At 41.5% G+C, this 25,739-nt stretch overlaps 1 protein-coding gene across 4 annotated transcripts in view; it reads left to right on the top strand.

Annotated features, from left to right (window-relative positions):
• The window catches only part of oxr1a (oxidation resistance 1a), a 145,265-nt gene that overhangs the window by 98,484 nt on the left and 21,042 nt on the right, over positions 1 to 25,739 (top strand). For all 4 annotated transcript variants that reach the window (XM_051076229.1, XM_051076232.1, XM_051076230.1 and 1 more), the window contains 3 exons: positions 2,510 to 2,592; positions 14,961 to 15,068; positions 16,810 to 16,923. In XM_051076229.1, the coding sequence (XP_050932186.1) occupies positions 2,510 to 2,592; positions 14,961 to 15,068; positions 16,810 to 16,923 (305 nt within the window). The remainder of the gene's footprint in view (positions 1 to 2,509; positions 2,593 to 14,960; positions 15,069 to 16,809; positions 16,924 to 25,739) is intronic.

Consider the following 25,739-nt stretch of genomic DNA (forward strand, 5'->3'; position numbering starts at 1 on the left):
CAAAGGCAGGGTATGCTAGTAAAGAACTAGCATTAGACCCCCTGTGAGACCCTTCAGACCATGTTGGAAAGCAGAAGTGTTGCTAGCTGTTCCAAACATCACACTTGAAGGTGGGATGAAAGGCAAGCTGCAATAGAGAGGGATGCTTATTGCATCACACTTGGTTGCACATGCAGAAGATGTTAGAAATTGTTGTGGTAAAGAACTGAAAAACAAAACAAGAGTCTACCGCCATGTTAGCTGTGAGGTTGTACTAAGGTGCAGTGGTGTTCGACCATCTGACAAGCACTTTGGTTAAAGTATACCTACACCTGAAAGAGTCACTAACAACCCGTTCAGACCTGGTATTAAAATGTGATCTGTATCCAGATACCTTATCCAGATGCTCTCGTTATCCTCATTGAGATCATCTCTGTCTCTCGGCGGAGCAAAACCTGTGCGTGACTAATTTGAGGTGGTGGTAAACCAGCTGTAGGTGTCCAAAGACTGCATTTACGCCAAAGCATATTACTGCCACACCAGTGTCACACTGTCACATTACAACCTGAAAATTTTATTGTTATTATTATTTATTGTTATTACAAGATATTTTTCACATTACAACAAGATATTATATTATGTTATTATGAGATACAAATTTATCACACTATAACAATATAATACTTCTGTTGTTAAGCTACACCATCTCAGGTGCATCCAAGAGTGGAATGGTGGGAAGGTGAGGAGATATCATTTGTTGGTTTAACTCCTTTTAGCCCCCAGACATGCAGTCTGTTACAAGTATTTTCAAGAAACCATTTCTTTGTATTAATGGATCATGAGCCAAAAAAAAAAAATAATGAAAATGCAGCCTTTAAAACTAGAAGGAAAAACAACATTTGAGCTATTTTAAGCAAGAATGAAGAGCAAAATTTAAGACAATATCTACTGTCAGTATAACATCCTTATGTTTACAGTATCAGTATTACGTCCATATATTTTCCAGCCTAAGCCTACATTTCATGAACGTAACCCACAGTATCATCTTTACAAGACTGATATTTACACCTGAAGTGGCTCTAATTTCCCCTCCCCTCTCAGTCTCTGCCAGGCAGTCCTGAGCCCCAAAAATAGCAACACTGGTGTATGACTCATGTTTTGAGCTATCTGAGATGCCTGATGAGAAAGACACAAATAAAGGTACTCATTAGTCACGTACAGCACCTACAAAAGAAAGACGTGTAAGGGAGGCATCTGAGGGAACTGAGTCAATATTTGTCCGACATAAATCCTTCACCCAAACTCAGGGATGACCTTCTCCAATCATGTGCTCTCTGAGCTCTCACACCCCACACCTATACTATCAACAAAGGCTTATACATTTTCCAAGCCCATATGCTCATGCTCCCTGTTCTCAGCCTGAAGTGGAAGACCAAAGTCAGCCTCTTTTCTAGATCTTCTCCATTCCCAAGAGTCCCCTTCCAGTTTCTTTCATCTTCTATCCTATACTTTGCCTCTGTCTTTCATCTACTTGCTTCGATATTCCATCCACTCTTGCCTTCATTTCCGTGCCTTCAGATGCAAAGCACCGAGTGCCCCCATCTTCTCCATGTGTCGTCTTCTTCTGTCCCTTCATTTCTTTCTCCTCTGTACCCGGACATGCATCCATCTCTACCACCTCATATTCCTTTTATTCCCAGACTTAAACCTCCATTTGCCAACAGTGACCCAAGTATTATTCTCCGTCCTCTGCCTTAATTCCCACAACCATCCATCCTGAATCGTCATCTCTGCCTTGTGCCTCTTCCTTCACCTCCCTGTACGTTCCAACCCTTCCAGTTCCTTTTAAAAGGTAGTAAAACTGTTGTAATTCCTTGAAGGTATCTCCAAACAACTTGAGTTACTATCATTACTGCCAGTTGACACTCTCAGTCTCTTCTTCAGCTGTCATTTCCTCATGCAACATCCCCTCATTACCCAACCAACACACAGCACTGAACCCTCCCTTCTCCTTCATCCACCCTCCAGTTCAGCCCCCACTTTCCCCCTTCTCCATCTCCAGCTTTAGCACGCCCTGCCTCCCAACTGAATCCATCTTCCTCCTCCTCCTCTCGGGCTCGCATCCAGAGCGGCGGTGCCCTGATGGAGGTCAGCCTGATCTCTGTCTGCCGTGAGAGGCAACAGGGGGAGGAAGGCAAGGTGAACTGCTTTCAACGGCTGTCACTGCGCTGTACGGTGGGCTAGGAGGAAGAAGGGAGAGAGCGAGCGAGAGCAAGCGAGCGAGGGAGGAGAGGACAGTGTGATAGAGAGAGAGCAAGAGCAGGAGAGTAGAAGCAGAGCGAGAAGGAAAGAGAGGGAGAGAGAGAGAGAGCAAGTGGTCCGGCGCTCACAGCTCACATCGCCGGCTGGCTGGCTCGCTCACTGTTGACGAATGAGCTGTCTACCCACGGGGCTGGGAAACGGCAGCTTGTGACAAGCTGGGGAGAGAGGAACATGAATGTAATGCGTACCTTGCCTCGCTTGCTTTCAGATACCGGCCAGAAGAAGACTCCAGAGAAGAAGGATGGGAGACGCATGTCGTTCCAGAGACCCAAAGGGACCATCGAATATTCTGTGAGTAACACACAAGCAACTCTATTTCTCTGTTAATGTCGTTACATGTTTTTGACGCCTTTCTGCTCCCTCGCTGCTGCTGCTGCTGCTGCTTCTGCTTCTGTTTCTGTGTGTGTGTCTGCTGCCGGTGGTTTCCGTAGCTCTGACTAGCTCCAGTTATAGCTATAGCAGTAGTGTTTGTGTTGTGAAGGCATCGTGTCTGACCATGCTTGGTAACTCATTAGTGAGGAGAGAGGCATTTTGTGGATTTTGCCAGTGTAACACGTGTACCTCATTCTCAAACTGTTTACATAAAGGGAGCAGCGTGTGTGTGTGTGTGTGTGTACACAGACATGCAGAGTATCTCATGCAAAGCTTATGGAAACAATGTATCCTCTGTTAAAGACTCCCTGTGCAGCAGAACAACGCTCAGCTCCATTTTGCATGTTGATGTATAGGAAGGAGACAGAAATTGTAGCAGCCCCGTACATTTCCTCCAGCTGGTCCAGAGGAGGACAGACAGGCAGGAGTACTGGCAGGATGTGTATTTGTTTTTCCACTCATTCTACATGCCACGTATCAGCGAGCATTCCACCACAGAGCACACTGTGCTCGCGAATGACCTTCCAACTGCGTTGTCATTTCTATTGATTTAGCTGTTGTATGAGAGAAGGGGGGGGGGGCTGAGAGAGAGAGAGGGAGAAAGCTCTGGTTCCCTGACATGAACTGAAAATGGAGCCCGTCTCTGCTTCGCCTGGTTGTGTTCTTCAAATGACCCTCAAATCCAGCTGCAATCAGACTGCCTTTCCTCACCTCTCTCTCCGTGGCAACAGTGAGGAGTGGGATTGCTGTGGCTCAGCTCCAACTGTCTGCCTGTTTGCCGAGGAGAGAGGAGATGAGGGGAGGAAGGAGCGAGAAAAGGAAGGGAGGGAGGGAGGGAGGGAAGGAGGGGTCTGTTGTCTCTCACTGACATTCCAGTCTCTCCCTCAGTCTCCTCTCTCTTCATTCCTGCTTTTTGAGAATTACTCTGCCATTAGGTCTATCTCTGGCCGTTGCTCCAGGGGCTACAGTAGGTTTCACTGTGATAAGCTCCCTTCCCCCATCTCCAAAACCTCAGCAACACCAGCACCACCTCTACATCCACTACCCACCCACCCCCCACGCCCCCCCAACCTGTCAGTCACCCCACACCTGCTGATTGACAAGGCCCTTGTTTACTTCACTGGGGCTTGAACAACCTAAACCGTTACAACAGGATATTTGTCAGAGCCAAAGCACTGTGTCATGGCTCTGATATGAGCAGAAGGGCCCCAAAGAGTCAGCAAGATGGATAGAAATGGTAGTGGTACTAAAAAATGGGGAGAATTTTAGCATGTAGTTTGGGTGAAGGGGGGCTAATATCTCAATCACACAGCATACCAATCCTGTCAGCCATCACTCTCTTTCTCGCTCTCAGTTTTTCCCCCTTATTACCCCTCACTAGATTGCTGATAGTGTGATGGATGGATCGAGCACTGCCAATAATTGCGCCCTGTAGCCTGACATGCTGCAACAGCACGTAGCGAGGAGGCTTGGGGCCAGTGAGAATATTTAAGGCGGCGTAACCACGCTGCCCATACACTCTGAGAGACACATGGCCGACAGTGTCCCAGTGATTGAGAAGCAGCTTTATCTTAAACTCATCTTCCATATTGGGGGGATGGCCGGCAATGTTTCCTTATTTCGCTCTCCAGCAGATAAGTCTATAATCTATCGCCTGGCGCCCACAGGAAAAAGGAGGGTTTCCTCTTATGCCACTTTATCAATACAATCTCCCTCCCTCTCCTTCTCCCCCTCCTACACCTCTACCTCACACACAGGCTTCTTTCTCTGTCCCTTTTTTTTCTTTTTTTGCATTGAGAAATAACCTGAGCAGCTGCAAACCATCTGCCTAGACACTGATAACGCCAGTCCATTCAGCCAAGTCCAGCTATTGGCTGACCTGCGTCCAATTAAAAAAGTGTTTGAAGTCTCTGGGAACAACAGAGATAGATGATGTGACAGAAAGACACAGACAGAGAGAGGCAAAGAGCAGCACAGAGGTGATCCATGCAGAGGAGGGAGGGGTGGAGTGGCTCTCTCATCCCAATGACTGCCTGAGAGGGCGGCCAGTCAAAGTCAAACAAAATGAAGAAGTGAACAAAAGTGTGGGACACACACATTTATCTCCAGATAAACCAGTGTTCACACCTTGGACATACAGCAGATGCCCCAGTTGGGCTGCTATTTTGGTTTTGCTTGACCCTCACGGTGGTATTTATAACTTTGTTTTTATCAATTAAGCCTTACTTTCTATCAGTTATAATAACAGCACACTCCCCAAGTGTAATTGATCTTGGAACACGGTGGTATGGCAAGAATCAGAATCAAACAAGAGCAGTCAGGTGATGAGACAGGTTATAAGCAAGCTAAAGTTTAGATGCAGATGATCTGGGGTAAAATTTGAAATGTCCTTATTCAAGGTTTTGTCCCCAATCGTGATACTAGTCTTTTAGTATTGGGTATCTGCTGATATAGATCTGATATATGATCTAGATAGATAGATACTTGTTACATAGTGATGCTTCTTTTATATCAAAAAGTTGAGTGCAGACAGCTGCTGGCAGAGTGCACACAAACTCACAACAGTCAAGTTTAACTTTTTAAATTCTGCTATCAGCGTATTCACTGCTGCTAGCTGATTGTTTTCTATACTGCTCTTTTCTAATAAGACAGGAGTTCAACAAAGACATATTCAGGTCAGTTTTATTGTAGCTTATACCAATCCATTAAAATGTGCCCAGATCTGGTCTGATACCCATCTGATCAGCTCGGGACATCCCTGGGTGAAAATGAAAGCACATGCAAAATTTAGGTATTAAACCCTCACTACACAGGAAACTGCACACTACTATGGTAATTGCAGTCATTTGGACCAGAAAGCTGTTAGCTTAAATGGAGGTTTGGAGGACAATTTGAGTAATAATTTTTGCTCTCCTTAATTCTTTTCTTCCAGATACATTTAGCTAACGTGAGGTATTTGTTTTCTGAACAGGGCATCCTAGTAGCTCGGGGTTTCTAAGTTGCTGACCATGTATTTGCAGTACCAGTTTTTTTCCCATCTCCTCTTTACCGCTTGCTATCAAATAAAGGCAAATGTGCTCCCCAAAAATACTGCCTGATCCATCTTTCTTATGTTATCAGACTTTTTGGTGATATTGCCACATTCCAAGATCTCTGCAATTAACTTGGTGAGTTCAGTGTCATGATAATCAATAGAAACCTATGCCAAAATGACAAAGGTAATGTCCAAGTTGTGATAAACTGGAATAATTCTTTAATGATGAGTCATATTTAGTCAGTTTTTGGCCTGAACCTCCCTACCCACACTCTCTTTCAGTCTATTGCAGTGCTCTCAGCAGAACTGGCACAGCAAAGCTCTCATTACATTTTGTATAGTGACACTAGAGAGCAGTTTTGACGGGAAGTGCTGTCTGAATTCCAGTTTGTAAGCTGGGGAAGAAAGAATGAAATTGTCAGCATTCATGATGTTGCCATTCTTGCCAACAACGTGAGTAGTCAGATAGCATTATTAACTGTGCGCTCTAGTGGGTTTTAGTGAAACAGTGGTCAGAGCAGTAATTTTCAAGAATATTCATATATGTATGTATTCACTTTGACAACATGTAGTGCTGGGTATGGTTTGAAATCTTAAGCCATGCTAAAGCTTGGAAAGAAAGGTCTGCCAGTCAGGCAGCTGGTTGCCCAGTCAAACTGTTTGTCCATCACCTTGGTCCAGACAGAAATATCTCAAAAACTATTAAATGGGTGAGATTTTATATTGACAGTTATGTTGCTCAGAGGATGAATCCTAATGACTATGGAGAACCTTTCACCTTTCCTGTAGCACCACCAGTAGCTTTAAATTATCAGATATCCTTTAAAACAACTCAACATCTACAGGATGGATTTACACAAAGCAGACATTCATGGTTCTCAGAGGATAAACCCTGATGACTTTGGTGACTCCCCAACAGTTCCTCTAGCGCCACTGTGGGGTTGACATTTGTGTTTTACGTGAAATGGCTGTTTGTATCGCTAATTAGCAAATTTGGTTAACATAGTAAGCACACCTATCAGCATGTTAGCATTGTCACCGTGTGTGGCTAGTGTTAGCATTTAGCTCAAAACTCAGAATTTTTGGCATGGCTGTACTCTTGTAGTCTTGATTTGACATGTTGAGGAACACATTTTTCATCAAAACTTTTTTTTAGCAAAAGAAGATACATTTAATAAGTATTAAGTGTTGTCTAAACACAAGCATCCATACAGAAACTGCCTAATAAAAAATATATATCTCTAATTGGAGAATACATAAACAAGACTATGAATCTGAGCAAGCTTCCTCTGCCAATGTCTTGTACTTAACAGATTTTGATATTCTGTACCACAGACTCGTTTTGGTGAGTACTAAAAAATATTGAGGTTAAATATCCAGTTCTAACATGTCCACACACAGTTAATCTGAGATTTTTTTATGTTATATATGCTGCACTCTACTGCACATGATCTACAGTATGATCCCGATGTGTCATGATTCCACCAGATGTGAAGAAGATCGTGTTGATAATGACAGAGCCATGGTCAGTCAGTATCACCAGTCTAATGGCTGAATGGATCTCTGCGGGGCTGAGAGGAAGCGCTGTGGGCATTAGAGGACTTGTGGACATTAGATGACTCATACACCAAGCACCAGGTGTGTGTGCCTGCACACATAGGAACACACATATCGGCAGCAATCTTAACTCTGCACCCTCCTGACAATCAGTCACTCTGATTGCATTATTCACTGCTGGGTAGAAGAGGGGATCCCACTGTTTAAGCTCTTACACAGCTCTGGATGATGGTGAAATGATGGGATTGGAGGGGTGTTTGGATGGGGATGTTCAAAGTGATGGAAGAGGGAGTAGAGGGGAATGCATGTGGAGAAGATGGAGACCGATGGATGGGTGGCTTGATGGATAGAGAAGCAGACAAATATGTGGCTTAGATGCCAGCTGCTAACTCTGTTACCTCTAAGTCAAAGCATTTTTACTTAAACTGTTCTTGCATGTGCCTCACCTGCATGTTGGAGCCTCAATTTCCAACATGTAGCTTGGGAAATAAAGCATTTCAGTTTTAGATTTTGCTCTATCAACATTCATTATGTTAGCTAGCCAAACTACAAAATGATGTGCATTGCAAGCCAGAGTTAGTCTTTGTGCTTTGCCAAAGATGTTTCTTAGAGAGTAAAATGCCAGTTGGCAATGTTGAGATATTCAAATAATTAGCAAGGATTGTGTGCTCTTTGGTGTTCAGACCAGCAGAGTGATGTGTTTTTCGCTCAATAAACAATCTTGGGTTAGCTGTATGTGGCAGCAAGATGGCTGACAGACAGCTGCAGATATTAAACAATAGTCAGAATTCTGCAGTTATGTTATTTAGTTAGTAGTGTTTAAATCACTTTAATTACAGTCTTTGGACATTCAGAGCTGAGCAGCAGCTCATCCTGTCAGTCTATGAAACCATGACATATGCTAACATTAGCTCAGCAGCTAAGAGGGAGCGCTGAGAGTTATTGGCAATGACAGTGGTTTGTCATTATCACCATATAAGTGGAAAACTACATAATGGAACCATTTGACCCCATCCCAGACAGCTCAGGCTCAACCCGTGACTTAACTTTGGTATTTCCAAGTCATAATGAATCTCTTTTTGCTTAGATCCCTGTGTTTATTTTTGCAAATCAGTGGAAGGGCTATCGAAGCCTGAAGCAGGAGGTCAGAGCCTGACCCACAGAGTAATCCATGAGAGCTTGAAAGTGTGCCTCCCTGGAAAGGACAGAATAATATGACTTTCTCCCCCATCACTTAGGGGGTCTAAATTTAGGTCTGTAAATGATCAACAAGGATATAGTTGCACACAATACACATGCCATTAGGGTAGGAATGGCAAAGTCACCATGGCAACTGTCATGCCAAAGCTGGGCTTCATCCTTCATTATAAAATGAGGAGCGATAGCTGCTCTGATATGGTTTTATGGGTGATTAAACCGAACACTGAGTTTTATTTCCAGTTTGATGACGACACAGTTGAATCACTGTGTTGATTATTGTTTCTCTTTTACTGTTTTCTCATTTACTGTTTTCTCATTCTCATTTGTTCCATTCCTTTTTCATATTTTTCACTGAGAATCTGAGGTGGGAAAAGAGGTTCTATATATAGTATGGATCAGCCAATGACCTATAATTGGTTACCTTTTAATACATATCTGTTTAATAATCTAACCAAGAAGTCATAGCTCTGAGATTGCATCTTACTTCCTTGGTTGACCTTTTGCAGTAGCACTCATAGATTCTCACTTAATGTTCTTACCAAGATGTCAGCGGACTCTTTAATGGAGCTATTAGTCTTTAGCTGTCCAGCCGACTGCCCTTGTTGAATCTGTAACGTCCTCTCCTGTTCAACAAGGTGACCATTAGCTAGATGTCAGTCATTCTCAAGATGGCTGCCATGGCTTTCCTCTTCCCTTCTCCTTGAAAGGAGGGGATGTCACCCTAACAGGAAGATGCTTAATTATTCATCTCCAGTTTCTGGATGAATAATGGGTATTATTGATCCAAGGGATAAGAAGATAGGGTCCACCTGTCATCAGTGGCTATGATACTGATTGTGATTACTTTCTCTTTCTCTTTGTCTCCCTCCCTCGTTCTGCTGTCAATGTGTCAATAACAGGTCTTTATCAGTGGGTCACATTTGCATGTCCCCTGTCCTCTGCTACTTAATCGAGTTAGAGATAGCTCCTCTTACAGTACGATCAATGGCTGCATCTGAGGTTTGTTGGAGTCAGATGTACATGTCACTTCAGTGGTTCGTTGATGCTGCTGTGACATATGAAGCTTGTTGTGCTGCTACGATTCCTGGCTTCTTTAGATTGAAGTGATTAATTAAGCTTAAAAGGCAAACTTGAATCATACTGTTTTTGCACCACGTTTGATGCCAAGATCAGCCCACAACCTGGCTTTGCCAATGTTTACTTCATTGAACACCAGATATTTTTACCCATATTGATTGGCTGAGCTCCTGATACAAGAACTACCAGAGCAGCTATTTGATACAGGATCCAACAGCTGTCATGGGTTAGATTAAGCTTTAAAATGTCTATTTGTAGAACAAAAAACATAGGTTTCCACAATATAAACCAAAGATCTGACCTTATATTGCAGAATACTGGAAAAAACAACAGTGGCAACAGTGTTTTAGCAGCTGTAAATGTCCCATAGACCTGAATGTCCTGTAGGTTGGCTTTGTGCTGAGCAACAGAGGAGCTATAAAGCTAAAAATAAATAGGTCATGGATGAGATGGTAGCAAATAGCACCTAGGGAGAATCGATGCTCTGTGGTGAAGCCGTCTGGATGAAAGGCTCTGACACTGTGGGAGTCCTGATGATTATTAACTCTTCATTGTCTCATCTAAAGAGATCTCATTTTGTCCTTTAAAACTTTGACTTTTCAATATTAAAATGCTAGCCATGTACCAGGACGACACAGATGCTAAACAGAGGGTTGTAAATACTTGGGTAGATGGGATGATTGATGATCAGTTATGACACACCGCAGTAATATTCTCTAATGTCTGGGGTATAATATGATGTTATTATCCTGCTTTTTATGGCCATGTTGTAAATATATGATGACTGTGTGTCATTGTTGTGTCACAGAGACCTTGCTACTGTGGGTCTCAAGTATATTTATCAAGTTGACACGCTGTTGTTCTCTGAATGAACAGTGTGACTCCCTTTACAGAGCTGACGACATGACAAATCATGTTGTTCCTTGATATTGTCGTAAGATGTCCAAGAGCAGTTGTTAATGACACTTATGAGGAAATATTTTAGATGGGAGACATACCTGTCATCACATCCTCCTTATGTTCCTTTTGAGGTTCTACTTCACTGGTTTCCTTTAGTCACTGCTGTAGAGGGCACCAAGGTATATTTTGTTATTTCACCACACTGCTCTGAATTTGGACTACATGTCCTTGATTTGACCAGCCAAAGTCCAAATAAATGAGTGTGCGCTGACATTCAAACTAGTGTCCCGGTTTTGACTCTTACTTTGATTTTTGACTTTGACTTATTTGAGATATGACATGCAACATAGAGAAACCTGGCTATGCAGCTCCTTGATACTTGACAGGATCCAGGTTGTCAGACATTTCATTTTTGTCATCTGCATAATACAGGCATGTCTTTTAATCTTCAGTATAACCAAGTATGGGACCACTGCACATAATATAATTCAGAATAGGTAGCTTAACTAATATGTATTATATAAACCCATGTCTTTTTTCTATAATGACTGATAAATCAGGTATTTTTTCAAAATACTGTACTATACAGTAGCTGAAAATGCAGTTCCCTAACAGTGGTTGTCTTATTGAAAATATTCCTGATAGCATTCCATTGTAAGTGAATTGGGCAGCTGATCACTTTGCTTTGTTTATTGTTGTACATCTTAGATATGTTGCTATCTATGTCACGTACTAGAATGGTCTTTGCTTATGATAAATGACAACACATTTCTAAACCTTATTCACTGCCTTTGTTGCTGTGCAACCTCCATTTAACTTAATCTCAACTTTGATCGAATCATTGAATTAAATCTGGCCTGATGAACAAGCAGTGAAAATCTTAAGGTATCAAATAGCATTTTGAAATATGAAGGATGCTTTCTAATTTGATTCGCCTGTGGAAAATGATCAAATTAACATTTAATCAAGCCGGACAATTGAATCAGCTCAACAAACTGCTGTTATTGTGTATCTCCACTTTGACCCTTCGAAAGGAGATGTGTCCGTGGAACAGGTAAAAATAGATGTCTAGATTTATAGAAACGTCACTTTTCAGACATCAGGCACTATAGTAATACAGATCAATAATGAAAATGATTATAGTTTTCAATAGACATTTTGTAGTATAATTTTCCGTGGTGATAAAGGGTAAAGGAAATCTAATGATTTGTCCTTAATTTGCTTTAATTGAGTGACATCAATCTATAACCAGTTAGTATCTGAGAATACCGCAGAAAAGCCAAGCCCCACCCATCATATCCTTTTCTGCAGCGTAGTTCTGCTCACCATGAAGCCTCTGCAAGTCAACTGTATCCTATCCACCTCAGTTTAGCTCAGCACAGCCTCCCCACCCAATCCATACTGCACAATGCATTCCTACTCTGCCTTGTTCATTGTTGGCCAAACAAAGTTGCACACACTGCTGAGTCAGGGAGACCGTATACCAGCAGTATGACTGACCTCAGCTCTTATTAGTTTGTTCCCCCAGAGGGTAGGGTATCCAAACTCAGTGTAGCCAATCTGGGCCTGGGTTAGCACTTAGCAACCTCCCAACCCAGCCAATTCTTGCGCATCTGGTCTTAATAGACCAACCCACATCATTTAAGGGAGAGGAGGAAATTCTATGGAAGAAATAAACCAAGATGACAGGACTGTTGATCAGCAACAGTGACTCAACAATTATGCTGGCTGCTGAGATTTCTTGATTTACAGACAGTGTTCATTTTCAAAACCAAAACTACTTTTATATTGGACTTTAAGTATACTTCTCCCACTTTTTAATATGCTCAGCAGTGGTAGATGGTGCTACGAGCAAGTGACTGGCATTATAAGACCTTTCACCTCAAAAGCTAATGAGCTGTGCTCTGGAACCAAAACAACTGACATAGCAGTAATACTGTCATTGTACTTTCATGGTGATTAGTCTTTTGCCAGCTGTTTCAACTGGATTTCTGACATCATTAGCCAGATTTTTATTCTGTGTCTTTATTGTCAGTGCATTGAGTTTTCCTAGAGACGCTGTATCAATTATATTGTCATTGTTCTAGTTGTCTGTTGTAGTCTTGCTTTAGCCACAGCCTTATTGTGAATGAGTGATTGGATTAATTCACTGGGGCCTTATAAAAGGTCATAACCATAATTATTACTCATCTAAAATGACACAATATGTGATTTCAGAGGCATTGACAAACATTATCCTGTGAACAGATCCAAATACACAACATGTTCCAGAGCTTTCTGCAGGGTTTTGGTGGTTTTGAATGTCTGGTGTTCCTGCTTCTTCCTGGGGAAGCATGACTGTCTCATACCTGATTAGCCCTGTTTTTTCCCTTGACAGGAAACATGTTGCATGCTTTATTTAAGCTCACGCTGACTTCTTAAAGGTTTAGAATCTGTGTTGCTGAGGAACTGCATGTGATGAGGAGCATTGTAATAGGCAGATGTCACCTAACATTCTCAGCCTTATCTTGTTCCTAACCAGATGACATTTTACCACAAAACCTCTGCAGCTGCATTCCTCATGTGCCCAGCCCTGGTCCTTGTCTCCAAGCTCTGCTCTATTTCAAGCTGAAGCTAACAGGCTAAATGACACACTTTGACTATTTGTGCTAATGGATTTGCTTGCCTCTCTGAGTTGCAGATTCTGTGGATGATCCCAAATAGCTCTAGCTGTTGTACTTGATAAATCAAGTTCACTTTGCAAATTTCAAAAATTTGAAATATAAATTCCTACCAGCCCATCCACCCATCGTATGTCTGTTTTTGATTTTTGAAATGCTGCCTGACACCATGAAAGATTCAAATTTTTCAGCTTGCAGACAAAGCAGTATTCACTGGTTGCTAACAGCTTCTGAGTTTCTGACATGATCCTGATCTGATCATGTGTGACTGTCTCACACACAATGATTGTGAGTTACTAATGTTCAGGCTTGTCTGTCTTGGTTCCTCTTATTGAACCGCCTGTCTGTGACTGTGCTGCGTATGTCTCTGTCTATTCCTGCAAGAATATTCTCCTGGAAACAATCTGTTTCTGAATTTGGAAAATTTTTCATTCCTCAGACTGTTTATACACACACACAAACACACACACACAGGCAGGCCGTCCCATGACTGCTGCACTAACACACACCGTGCCATTATCCTGTCCTAATTATACACAGCTCAGAGTCAGCCCTGTCTATCTGGTTCTCAGGGGTTCTCTCCCCTGAGTTTTCTTTCAAAATTTACGTTTCTCACCCATGCAGGCGCTTTCTGACATGCTTGTCATCCTTATTTGGAAGGTATAAACTCCCACTGGGCACGTTAGATGCTTAACTAGTTCAGACACGTGGAGCACATCTCTGTTGTATGGAATTTAACTGGTGGAGACAAGCAGATGCACCTGTGTCACACTGCAGGGTGCTGCAGCTGAGCACAGGGTGTAGCCACAACGGCAGCCTGCATGAAACCTCAGCTAATGCTGGAACATTTTCTTCTGCTTTCTTGTACATTTAATATGCACCAGGATGATGTGCTGTATTAAAGTGACTTAAATGACTCATTAATGCTGAATAGATTAGTCAATTAATCAATTAATTGTCCAACAAAGAATAATCAACTACAATTTTTACAATCAGTCACTTAAGGTATGGATTTTTTAAAATGCCAACAATTGACTGTATTCAGCTCCTTTTTAGTTCATGCACAGCCACATACCCAGTTTGCAGTGATTCTGGTGGTACACTTTTTTTTTTTTTTTTTTTTCAACAATGGGTTGATTTCAGACAGAGATACAATAGCAGCTAATTTCTAGTCAGCAGCTGTCAGTTTTGCTGACATGTTTTATCAGCTATAAATAGCTAGCTAATAAACCTAATGTTAGCTTCATGACCTGGGCTGTATTGTACAACTTTTCTGTAAAGACCTCCAAAGTTTAACAGACTTGCTGTGCCTATTTGCAGTTGCACAGCTCAAATAGGACAATCAGTGCTCTGGGGAAGGGAGGGATTTAGCAAATGGTCAATTTGAAAACATCACTTTTAGAGTGGGGAAATTATGGTGCTGGAGTAATTGATTAATCATATAATTTGAAAAACTAAAAAAGAGATTTAAAAAATGTATTGTAGAAAGTCTTCGTTATTTTAAATTGAATAAAGGTACACGTTGCTACATGAGTGGTTCTCAAGATAACACAAGTCTGCTGCTGACATTCATGTCAGTTCATGTTTCTTCCAGCAACATTGCATCCCATGGGAATCTATTCCTGGTCAACAGCTGACAGCTTTAATTTGCATAACATCCCAAAATCTTAACATTGAAAAAACAAGCCACTTTAAAACCTTTCAAGTGATAATTGCGCAGATCTGCTCATCAGTTTTTCTCCCTCTGCCTCTCATCCTCTATGACACATCTTCAAGTCTTCCCTTTACAGCTTTAAGGAACTTCCCTGAACAGAAGCAGGAGTGTGATTTTGTGTCCTCTCTCTTGTTTTGTGGTCCAGGTGGAATCGCGGGACACGTTGAACAGCATTGCGCTCAAGTTCGACACCACACCCAACGAGCTGGTTCAGCTGAACAAGCTGTTCTCCAGAGCAGTGGTGCCTGGCCAGGTGTGAACCACCGTGCACGACTTCACCAATAAATTCAGCTTCATCACCTCATCACTGTCCCACGGCAACCTCATATCTACACTAACCTACTGACTGCTCAATCTTGTGTATATCTCTTTGACACATCAAACATTCTCAATGGTTTGCCTTGATCTCACAATTACTAAACCTTCCTAGATGTGGGAATTCATGTGGAAAAATTGGAAATAGAAGGTTTTTAGGGAACGTCACATGCTGCATGTGTGTATCCTTTCTCTGAGACTCGCTGACTCACTAACCACATCCCTACTATCTGCATCCTCACTTAATTGCCTGCTAATTACAGTGTCACTTGTCCCATTAGGATGCAATTCATTGCAAATGACCTGTTTTGTTTCTAAAAAGGTATAATAATATGTGTGAGCCTTAAATTCTCCCAAAGATGCTTTAGTTCCGACAAGATGACACAAGCTACCCATCTCTAGCCCGTTAAACACACTGCCAGCTTCCCAGTCTCATGTTCTGCTTCGTGTTTCTCTTGTCTTTTTTCAGCAATAGACCCAAAATCTAAATCTGTTTTTTAATAGAGGAAAGTGACAAACATCCAAAATGATATTTTGTCGCTGTATTTCCTGGCATCAAAATGAAATCCAGACGAATGGAAAAGAGCCACATACGCCAAACCCGCTGGCATCCCCCTTCTCAGCTCTCGGCAAACAATGCTGAGTTGAGCTGCATCCAAAACAGTAGGGTGTAGAGAGCCCTTACTGAACCATCATCTCTCCTCTTGTTCCATGACTGCGGAAGAAGTTACACCGCAACAAAAACAGCTTCTTTTTAAAGCCTAAAATCTGTATCTAGATTGATATTTAACTTCCTCTACAGTCCAAAAATGTACAATCTGAAAAGAACTTCAGTGCTTTAATGTCTCTAATAGATATTGCATGTGTCCAAATAGGCTTGGAAAGTCTTCCATGTTTGTATGGAATGGAATGAATGAACAATAGCCCTCTCTTAAAAGATAAGTTTAAGAATATGCATTGGTGGAAGACATATTCATACCTTTACTAAGTAAAAGAAGCAACACCACAATGTAGTAGAATAAAAAGTAAAATAACTCCATCTGAAATGTAGTGAAGTTAGGTATGAAACTCTTTCCAAGATTGAAATGAGAACATCAATACCACTCTCATGTCAATACACTAAATAAACTACGAGCTATCATTGATTTTTTGACTATACAAAACAGATTTAACATGTTAATTAATTAGCCTTATGGTGCTGGTGATGAGATTTTTTTAACTTTAGACAGAGCCAGGCTAGCTGTTTTCATTTTGTTCCCACTCTTTATTCTAAGCTCAGCTAACAGCGTCATAGCTGCTTCATACTCAACAAACAGATGGAACTCACCATTGTATTAGTATTAGACTGTTGCACTATTTTCTGATATTTTGGAGATCAAAGGATGAATTGATTGATTGAGAAAATAATCAACAGATAGACATCGCTGCTAATTGCGACACGTTGACTCACTGTCATGACTGCGACTTTCCCTCTCTCTGTTTATCCTTGTCAATAGCATGAAGCTATTCACACAAAGTCATGTTATTTGCCTTGTCAAAATCATGGTATGGCTGTGTGCATATGCATATGTGTGTAAGAGATTCACTTCCTCTGTCCCTGTGCGTGCATGCGTGGTGTGCAGTGTGTGTTTGCACAAAGGCAGTGCCTGTGTAAATACAGACGTGGATTGTGTTTGCAGGTTCTGTACGTTCCTGATCCTGAGTACGTCTCCAGTGTTGGAAGCTCCCCTTCCCTCAGTCCCATCAGCCCCCTGTCTCCCACCTCCTCAGAAGCTGATTTAGAGAAGGTGACGGTATGTTGACCACAATTCACACACTCAGAAAGTGTTGAAGTATATTAACCTAATGCTGTGCTCTTTTATGGATATGAAATCTTTGTATTTTTTGCAGTAACCTCGTACACACTATGTTATGTTATAAGTGAACTAATGTTAGGCAAATTTGTCATCCAGGCAAGAGAAAGAGAAGAGGCAAATCTGAACATTTTAATTGTTTGTATGGGGCCAGTGAGTTCAACATCATCAATCAGAAAATGTGCAATTATGCAGTTCAAATGTTGCGTGTCAGTGAGGCAGGTTATCCACCAATTTATCCACCAAAGACAAATTTACCCTGCATCTGACACTTGCTTGTCATGTAATTTTAATTTTGGGCCCCACAAGCAGACATAAGACTCATGTTCAACTATAACTGTTAGACCCTGATCACCATACACAGTGACTCCCATCCATCACTTGTTCACACACACACATACACACAACTAAACCAATAGGAATACAGTCTGTGCCTCTCTGTCACCACCATATACACACCTAGTGACTTACCCTTTAACCACCGCTGTCATGTTTTAAAGCTCTGTTCATTGTCAGCCTAAAAATGAACATCCAGGATGATGTGTCATGCTGTCAAGGACAGAAAAGACAGAAGGATGTGCTAATAAAACCTCCCTTGAGTTTTCCGAGGACAGAGCAGGAAGTAATATTGGTGTATTTTCTGCACATAAAGTCAGGCACAAGGATTTAACAATGACCATCTTTACTGTTGTTTGTTGTACGATGGAAATAGTACTTGTTTAGTTAAGATGGCTGGGATTTGACCAAAACACAACTAGCCGGACTTACTTGTTCTTAGAAATCTGAAGTTTGTCTTTAGGGGTTTTTGCTGGATTGACTACTCAAAGCAGCTCAGATATTACTACACAGGTTTACATATCCTTCAGCAAATATGCTTTTCTGGCCAAAAACCTAGTTGTGTTGTTTACTGTTCCCAGGGTCTGCTGTCTTAAACAAATATTACAGATAACTAACAGAGGGTTTTAGGTAGACCATAACCTTGTGTGTGCTGTGTCCATTAATATTAGGGATAGACCGATTATCGGCCGGGCCTGGCGGAGAGGAGAAAAAGTTAGAACTTAAAACAAAGATAAGTGAAAGATAAAATAACATTTCAGTTATATTTACATTTTGGAAAACTTTATTTACTGTAGAAAACTTTAGGGAGCTATTTACTTGTTTTAAGTTTTCATTTAACTTATTAAGACATGCTGCTGAGCCTGGCAGCTCCCTGGACTTTGTGTTAGAATTTTAAAACAAAGATTTTCTATTGTCTAAGATTTAAAAAAAAAAAAAACCTTTAACATGTTGCAAATCTGAAAAGCTTTTTAAACAAAGTGTTGGAGTTCGTATTATTCAAAATTTTGACACCAATATTTTCACTTTTACTGCAAATGAATATCGGCTCCAAATATCAGTTATCGGCCTCCTTGACTACTAATAATCGGTATCGGCCCTGAAAAAAACCATATCGGTCTATCTCTAATTAATATGACTGCTTTATATTCACACTCGACCTATAGAGGGAGAAGCAGATTGCAAGTGTGACTATTATGAATAAACAACTTGTGGTCCTTTTCACACATGAAGCTGACATGTAAAATTGTGAGAGCATTTACAGAGGAAGTGCATGTGTTAAATAGGCTGTTAGAAAAACTTCTTATCTGGTATTTAAGCTACTGACAGCACCTTTGGTTTGATACATTATTGGAGGTTCTTTACATGAAAATAGAGGTGCATGGCATTTACATGTTGTTGATGTGGCTTAATGTATTTCTGACCAGCCACAGTGACTGGTTTAAGTGACAACATATAGTGAATTTTGCCACGTGTAAACCTGCATGTGATAAGCGAGGGTAAATACTAAAGCAGAAATCTATGCAATATCCCTTTAATTTCAATGACATCTTGTTGTTTTGTGGTGGGTTCATTCCTGTGCTGATATTTGGCCATATCTACATGACACAACATCACATTTGCCCCACTTGTCCCTGTCAGCTTAACTAGTTGTAGCCTCAGAAACTGAGACAAGGTGGAGGCTGGCTGCTTGTTTTTTTTGTGTGTGTGTGTCTGATGTGACTTCTTCCAGTCTGGTCCAGTCAGCTGTACACATCCTGTCCTCACAGCTCTAAGACCAGCAGTATGAGCTATCTCCCTCAGGTACTGTGTCTCTAGCATCCGAATGAGCCAATCATTAAGCACCGCAGTGGTCCCTTAAGAAATATGACTGTTTGCTGGTCTCCATGGAAACGGACGTCTTGTTTTGCCGCCTTTGTAAGAAAATGGATACTGCTGTCTCCATTGCCATCACTCTCACTGCTGCTCCACTTGAGTTTAGACACCCTCACACCACAAGCATTTTCCCTTTCGTCTACTCTAATCTCTGTCCGTTAATTTCTCCACGGTTGCCAAAAGAAAGGGCCCTGTTCATTTGCTACTTATCTATTTAGGTCATGCCTGCGAGAACAGGAGCATATTCTGCGGCTCTCGACAGGGGAGGATCAGAGAGAGGGGCTGTGACTGCAGCGAAATTAAGCCTTTAAAAGTGATGCCGTGTCTGATATTTAGAGCAACTAATGAACGGAGCTGCTTGTTCTCCCAGACAAGCAGCCAGGCAGCAATTATTCCAGGCAGAGGAAGTGTGCTTGGAAGGCAGAAGGGAGGGAACATTACCTCACCCAGTGTGTCAGCTCTGTTTGTGTTTGTGGAGGCGTTGTGTGTGTGTGTTTGTGTGTCTGTCTGTCTGTGTGTGAAAGTGTGTGTCTGTCTGTCAACTGTAGTGTGTGCTTGCCTGCGCACTCTTATTTGTCTAGCTTCTTGTGTGTGTGTGTGTGTGTGTGTGTGCGTGTGTGTGTGCGCGTGTGTGTGTGTGTGCGTGTGTGTGTTACTTGGTAGTTATATAGAAGGAGGCAGCATCCAGGTGCCATTTGATTTTTAAACTACAGGAAGAACGTTAATAACTCACTCTGCTTCTTTTATTTTTTCCTCCAGAATCCCCGGCATCTTTTAATTACAAGCCTATTTTGGTACTCGGCACGCTCGTCTCCAAGAGGATATTATCCAAATAAATGGCTCTGGGAGGTGTATAGTAATGGCAATGCAAGCAGCAAATAGCTAACCTGATCAAGACGAGTGCTTTAAAGAGAAACTACTCTCAGATGCTTCTCTTTTAGTTTGGATATAAAAAGAGTCAGATCCAGTGTAGCACCAGATGTTTAAAAAGCCTATTAGACGTTCAAATAGCCTGACAAATAATCAAAGCCATTAAACATAGCAGAGGTTTTTCAGTGAGGAGTATTTCTATTAATCATTTCCATCAAAACTGAAATCATATGTGTTTGTCTTCGTATGGATTTTTATTGAAGCTTTGTTGGCATTCACACAGTTGTATGCCTGAGTTTTCCATATAATAAAGCCAATACAAAAGAACACAGAACATGATGTCCCCTCAAAAATACATAATTAACACAGTGTGTGTTTCCCTAAAATCCTCAAATTTGTGCTTCACAGCAAACCAGGTTCTTTAAAGCTGGAGGGTACCTGAAAATGCATTTAGCCAGTGCTAGATTGAAGGTGGTTCTGGTGTTTTGTAGTAACATTTTCTTTGCTGTTTTAAGGCCATTAGCTCTGAACAATCTTTGTTACAACTAGATAATCACTTTGAGGTGATCAGTGTCTCTGATTTCACAAAATAAGCACATTTTCTCCCAGTAGTTAACCAGCTCAGAACAGGAACTACAGCTGCATATCAAAGCTATTATATGGAACATTTCTGCAGAACAGGGCCACATGTGGCAGTTACAGGATAATGGGAAATACAGCTGCATCAATTAGTCAATTCATCAATTGACACTTAATCAACAGGAAATTATTTTTGGATCAATTTTGATAATTAATTAATTGTTAAATTTATTTTTTTCACCCAGGGGAGACTATGAAAAAATAATTATTAGTCACAGCCCTGTTGGTAAATGCTAAAAAGCAGTGAACTGGCTCAGTAATCAGACAGTTGCACAGAATACCTAGTTTAACTACGATTAGCCACCACAAGCTACAGGCAATACCAGACCAAGTGAGGCTACAGCAGCAAAACCTCTGAGTTTTTTACATAGAGTACAGCTGCGTTTTATTTTTTAATGAATTAAACTTTTAATTTCTAAAAGTAATAATGTGTTATTTCTTCTTTCAAAAGTTACATAGTATAGCTTTAAAGAACCTATGGCTAAATTACATTTATCACAGTGTATAGACACCTCAAGGAAGTTGCTGTTGAGCGTACTTTTAGAATAATTTAACTTTTGTAACATGTTAAATTGGATAGCATTTACGGATGGTGTGTATGGCGCCTAGTAGATGATAAACCCTTAAATTTCCATTTTGAGTTTATCTAGATCTCCTGTGAAATATTAATTACTTATATGCTTTAATGCACTTGTTACACAATACTGCTCTTGGTTCAGTAAGCAAGGCAAAAGTTTTTTTTTTTTTTCCCATCCATTTATGTTGTTCAGTATTTCTGTGTCAGAGCTAAAGGCCAGATAAGGCAGCTCTGAAGTGTCTTCATGCACTCGGTCTGCCTGCTGGCCTGCTGGTATTGGCAGCAAAAAGTAACACATCTTGCAGGCATGAATCGTTGGCTGGCTGTCTGACTGACTGTGTGTGTGCGCGTGTGTATGCGCGCATGTATGTGTGTGTGTGTGTGTGTGTGTGTGTGTGTGTGTGTATAACCCACGTGTGAATGCATGGGTAGCTGGCTGACTTTCCGGCTGGCGGTCTTGCTGTCGTTGGATTATTTGGCAGCCATCGACTCACTGGCGTAGTTGCTCTCTGGTCATCTGTGCGGGCAGACGCGTCCTCTTTGTCCTATCCAGACCTTTTTCATGCTCATACTGATACACACGCACACATGCTTACTCACCGTGGTGGCACAGCTACTACTGTGACCTTCTATGTCTCTTCCTCTTTTGGCACCTGTTTTGCCTCTCCCCTTCCTTCCTTCCTCTTTTCCACTGGGGTGTGATCTAAAATAAGTAGGTGAGGAAGTAGATCCAGTTTAGATTACCAATATATCTGGTGCCACTTAGGGATATTTGTAATGATCTCACTTAGATGAACAGGCTTTATCTCTCCAAGAGAATCTTGTGGTCGGCTCATCAGGGTGTCAGCATGGCTCTGGGATATCATTTTGGGTGATATGAACAGTACAGATTGTATTTGAGGAATTCTGGACTCAGACGTTTGATAAATCACAACCATTGTGTGCTCCCTCTTGCAGAACATGATCATCCCCACAAGGTGGAGCTGTGGATTGATTTTTGATTGCACCATGTGTCACTGTCAAGGTCAAAGCCGGGTGGCACCTGCAGACCTCCTTTCTGAAGTCTTTATTATTACATAGCAGTGTACATCACTTTTAAAGGGAATTTTACCAACATTTTTTAGGGAAAGTCAGATGTTTTAGGAACCTTATCTTTTTAATTAACATTTGCTACCACAGAATATTTTTATTGATACATTATCTTTCATATTTACAATGTATCCTTCATTATTTTACTATAGCCTGGACACAGCCATAGCCACAGGATCCACATCTGCTTTCTAGAATTTTTTTCTCCTCTACTTTTAACTCTGTGTGAGGAGAGAAATATTGGTTGGAAACTAAAAGGATATTGATTTCTGTATTCCCACCACAGCTGTCATCTAACGCACTTACACCCATCTCCTGTCCCCAGCATCAGTGTCAGCTCTCTCTACAGTAGTTTACTGTGATGCTGTCCCTCCTGCATCTCCCAAAACCATCAGGCCCACATCAGGCCCTTTTTTTTTTGCCCAGCACCTCTCCCTCTACTTTTCTCACCTCAGCACTTCTCTTCCTGTACAGTCCATTTCAATACTATTCCATCCTACCTTCTGCCTCACCCCCCATCCACCCCCCACCCCCCAGCAGTTACTCACCAGCACAGCAGCTCTTTCATCTTTGGATTTCAGTGCAGCAGTCATTCCACTATGCTGCACTGTGCTCTTTCTCTCCCTTTGATGTCACACACTGAAAAAATCCCGTTTCCAAGACCCTGACTGGAATCTGGTCACTTCAGGACACTCGCAAGTCGTAGCTCACCTCGGATGAGGTCAGATAAAGTCTGTTAGTCTTCATTAAAAGGAGTTCTTAGTGAGGTTGTCTCAGTTCTTCACCCTTTTTCATTTTCATGGCAGAAGTCTGTTACCTTACCTAACCTTAACTTATACCTTACCTGTGCAGTTTTACTGTTTAAATGAAAGACATGCATGAAGTCAGAGGTTGATATGGAGCATAATAAAGACACAAGCAAAGCTGAGAAAATATTGGATGTTTTAGAGGTTTGTGCAGGACAAATCCATGCTAAGCACTGCTCCTCTTTTCCTGTATTCACATTGTATTGTTTAAACTCATAATTACAAGTAGTGTAGGAAAAAACATTCACAGGAACCCCAATTTAGCAGTGTGGGATACTACAAATTTCTGACAACATCAATATTTCCCACTTGGTGAAGAGAACTACAGAGATGTCAACAAACAGTTTGATGAAACCACTGGCAGTTACATCAAAATAAAATCCAAATGAACACTTTTAAAATAGATTCAGCTAATTTTAAAGAAGATATATACTGTAGTAGTTCATTGGCAAGTGAAAGTAAATACAGACACATAACACAACAAAAGAATAATTTAGGCAGTGTAGTTGATCATCTTGGAATGATGCTTGAATTCTCCCAAGTCAGAGTAACAGGTGTTTTTTTCTGTTCTACCTATTCTACTGAATGCACTTTGTGTTTAGTGCTAGTTAGCAAAGATGGTGGACATGGTAAACACTATACACGCTAAACATCAACATGTCAGCATTGTCATTGTGAGCATTTTAGTATTCCGACCTTATCATTTAGCTTAAAGCACCATGGTGTCTAGGCACAGCCTCACAGAGCTGCTAGCATAGCTGTAGACTCAAGAGAACCTAAAGGTCATAAATGTAAAACTATTACTGTGTTAATTATACTGTACTGTGTAGGGTATTTCACAGTACAGGCAGCATGCTAGAAACTTAACCTGGAGTTCATTGAACCAACAAAGATATGCAGTATATTACTGAAAAATTAATTTACAAAATAAGAAGTGCTATTATCAAGTATTGTGTTAAAGAAAACCAGACAGGTGGAGTAATGGAGAGAGAAAGCGCCACAAGCAGTCAACAGCAGCGTCCAGCAGGAAGGAATAAGTAGCACAGGTAGTCAGGAAGGAACAACAGGGAAGAAGAGAAGTTGGCAGCTCAGTCAGATGTGTAAAACATGACTGGGTGCTTGGATCAGGTGATGATTTCCTGATGTACCGTGACTGTGCAGATTCTGTCTAAAGAGAATACGTCACACAGAGGGTGGAAATGAAGAATATATATAGAACTGATCATCCCGACAAAGTTTACTTTTTCCCCCAAGTAGTTATTAATTAGAGTTCTACATTAAAAACAGGAAAATAAAAGGACAGATTGCCATCTTTTGAGAATATGCCACCATTGGCAGCCAGTTCAACAGACCAACTTTATCTCACCATTGTTTCCTCTTTTCTCTATATTTACTCTGATTTCAGCCAGTTTTCAGCCCACACAGAAACATGATGTACAAGTGCATTTGAAACACATCTTTTTTAGTTTACCAAAAAGTACCAAATGAAATCATTACCCATCACCTTGTGTTGCCTTATGAGCAACAGCTTGTGGACAGCCAGTGTGTCTTTATAATCCTCACAGTCTTCTCTCATGTGGAATGTGTGGGACGTGTGATGGGTGTTATTTTGTTACCAACACATAACACCCCTTTCTCAAATGTGCCAGATTTAATGACAGGGAATGTAGGACAGTGTTTGTTTAGCATTTCTGTGAGGGTGGACATGTTTTCACATCCATAGCTGTTGATTTCAGCCCAGGTGTGTGCTGCGCATGTGGGCCACATGTGTGTTCCTGCTCCCAGGTGCCTTCTAGTCAGTGTTAGCTTTTATTTTTTGGGTGGAATTGGCTGCTCCTCTTTTCATATTTAACCTTGGAGCAGGAAGGCCAGCTTGAATGAGTCACTGGGAAGTGGCTTACAGGGAAGTAGAGTGATGAAGTGCAGTTGTGTAGGTGAGGTGTGTTAAGTTTAAGTGGATGACAAGCTGGTTAAATTCCTACACACAGTCCTCATCTTCAACAGCTGGGCCTCTGATCTTAAATTCATCAACAGTGGATGCTCTCACAGATTAGAAAACATGCTTTTTTTTGTCACACTTGAAACTTTATTTTCAGCTCCAGTCCCTCTCCTCCTTATCTCAGTTCTACATTTTTAGGTCCCTCTCTCCTCTCATTTCTCAAAGAGGCTTGTTTTGGCTGTAACAGATTGGCCGGCCCCCTCAGCCTTCCCTGGCTGCCAGTGTCTGGGTTGCTTGTGTCGGTGTGGGTCAGTAGCTGCAGGCTGTTTGTCGACTGCACTGGGAGACGGAGAGGGGGAGGCGTAGGGGTGGGTGTCAGGAGGACAGCAGACAGTTGTTATGGGCCCTGGCTCTCCTCTCTAAGCTCGTCACTGCTACTGTAGCTCTTCACTGCTCTTCACTTCACTTCCATTGGCTCTTGACACCCTCCCCACCCGGTCGAAATCCCCCTTAACAATACCTCCCACACACTCCTCTTTGTCCTCCTTTTCCTTTTTGTTCTTTGTCCTCACACCAGTCACTCTCTTTCATTGTCTTTAGCTCTCTTTATCTCCTTTTCTTTTTA

Source organism: Lates calcarifer, linkage group LG15 (genome assembly GCF_001640805.2).
Source record: "Lates calcarifer isolate ASB-BC8 linkage group LG15, TLL_Latcal_v3, whole genome shotgun sequence".
Classification (NCBI taxonomy): domain Eukaryota; kingdom Metazoa; phylum Chordata; class Actinopteri; family Centropomidae; genus Lates; species Lates calcarifer.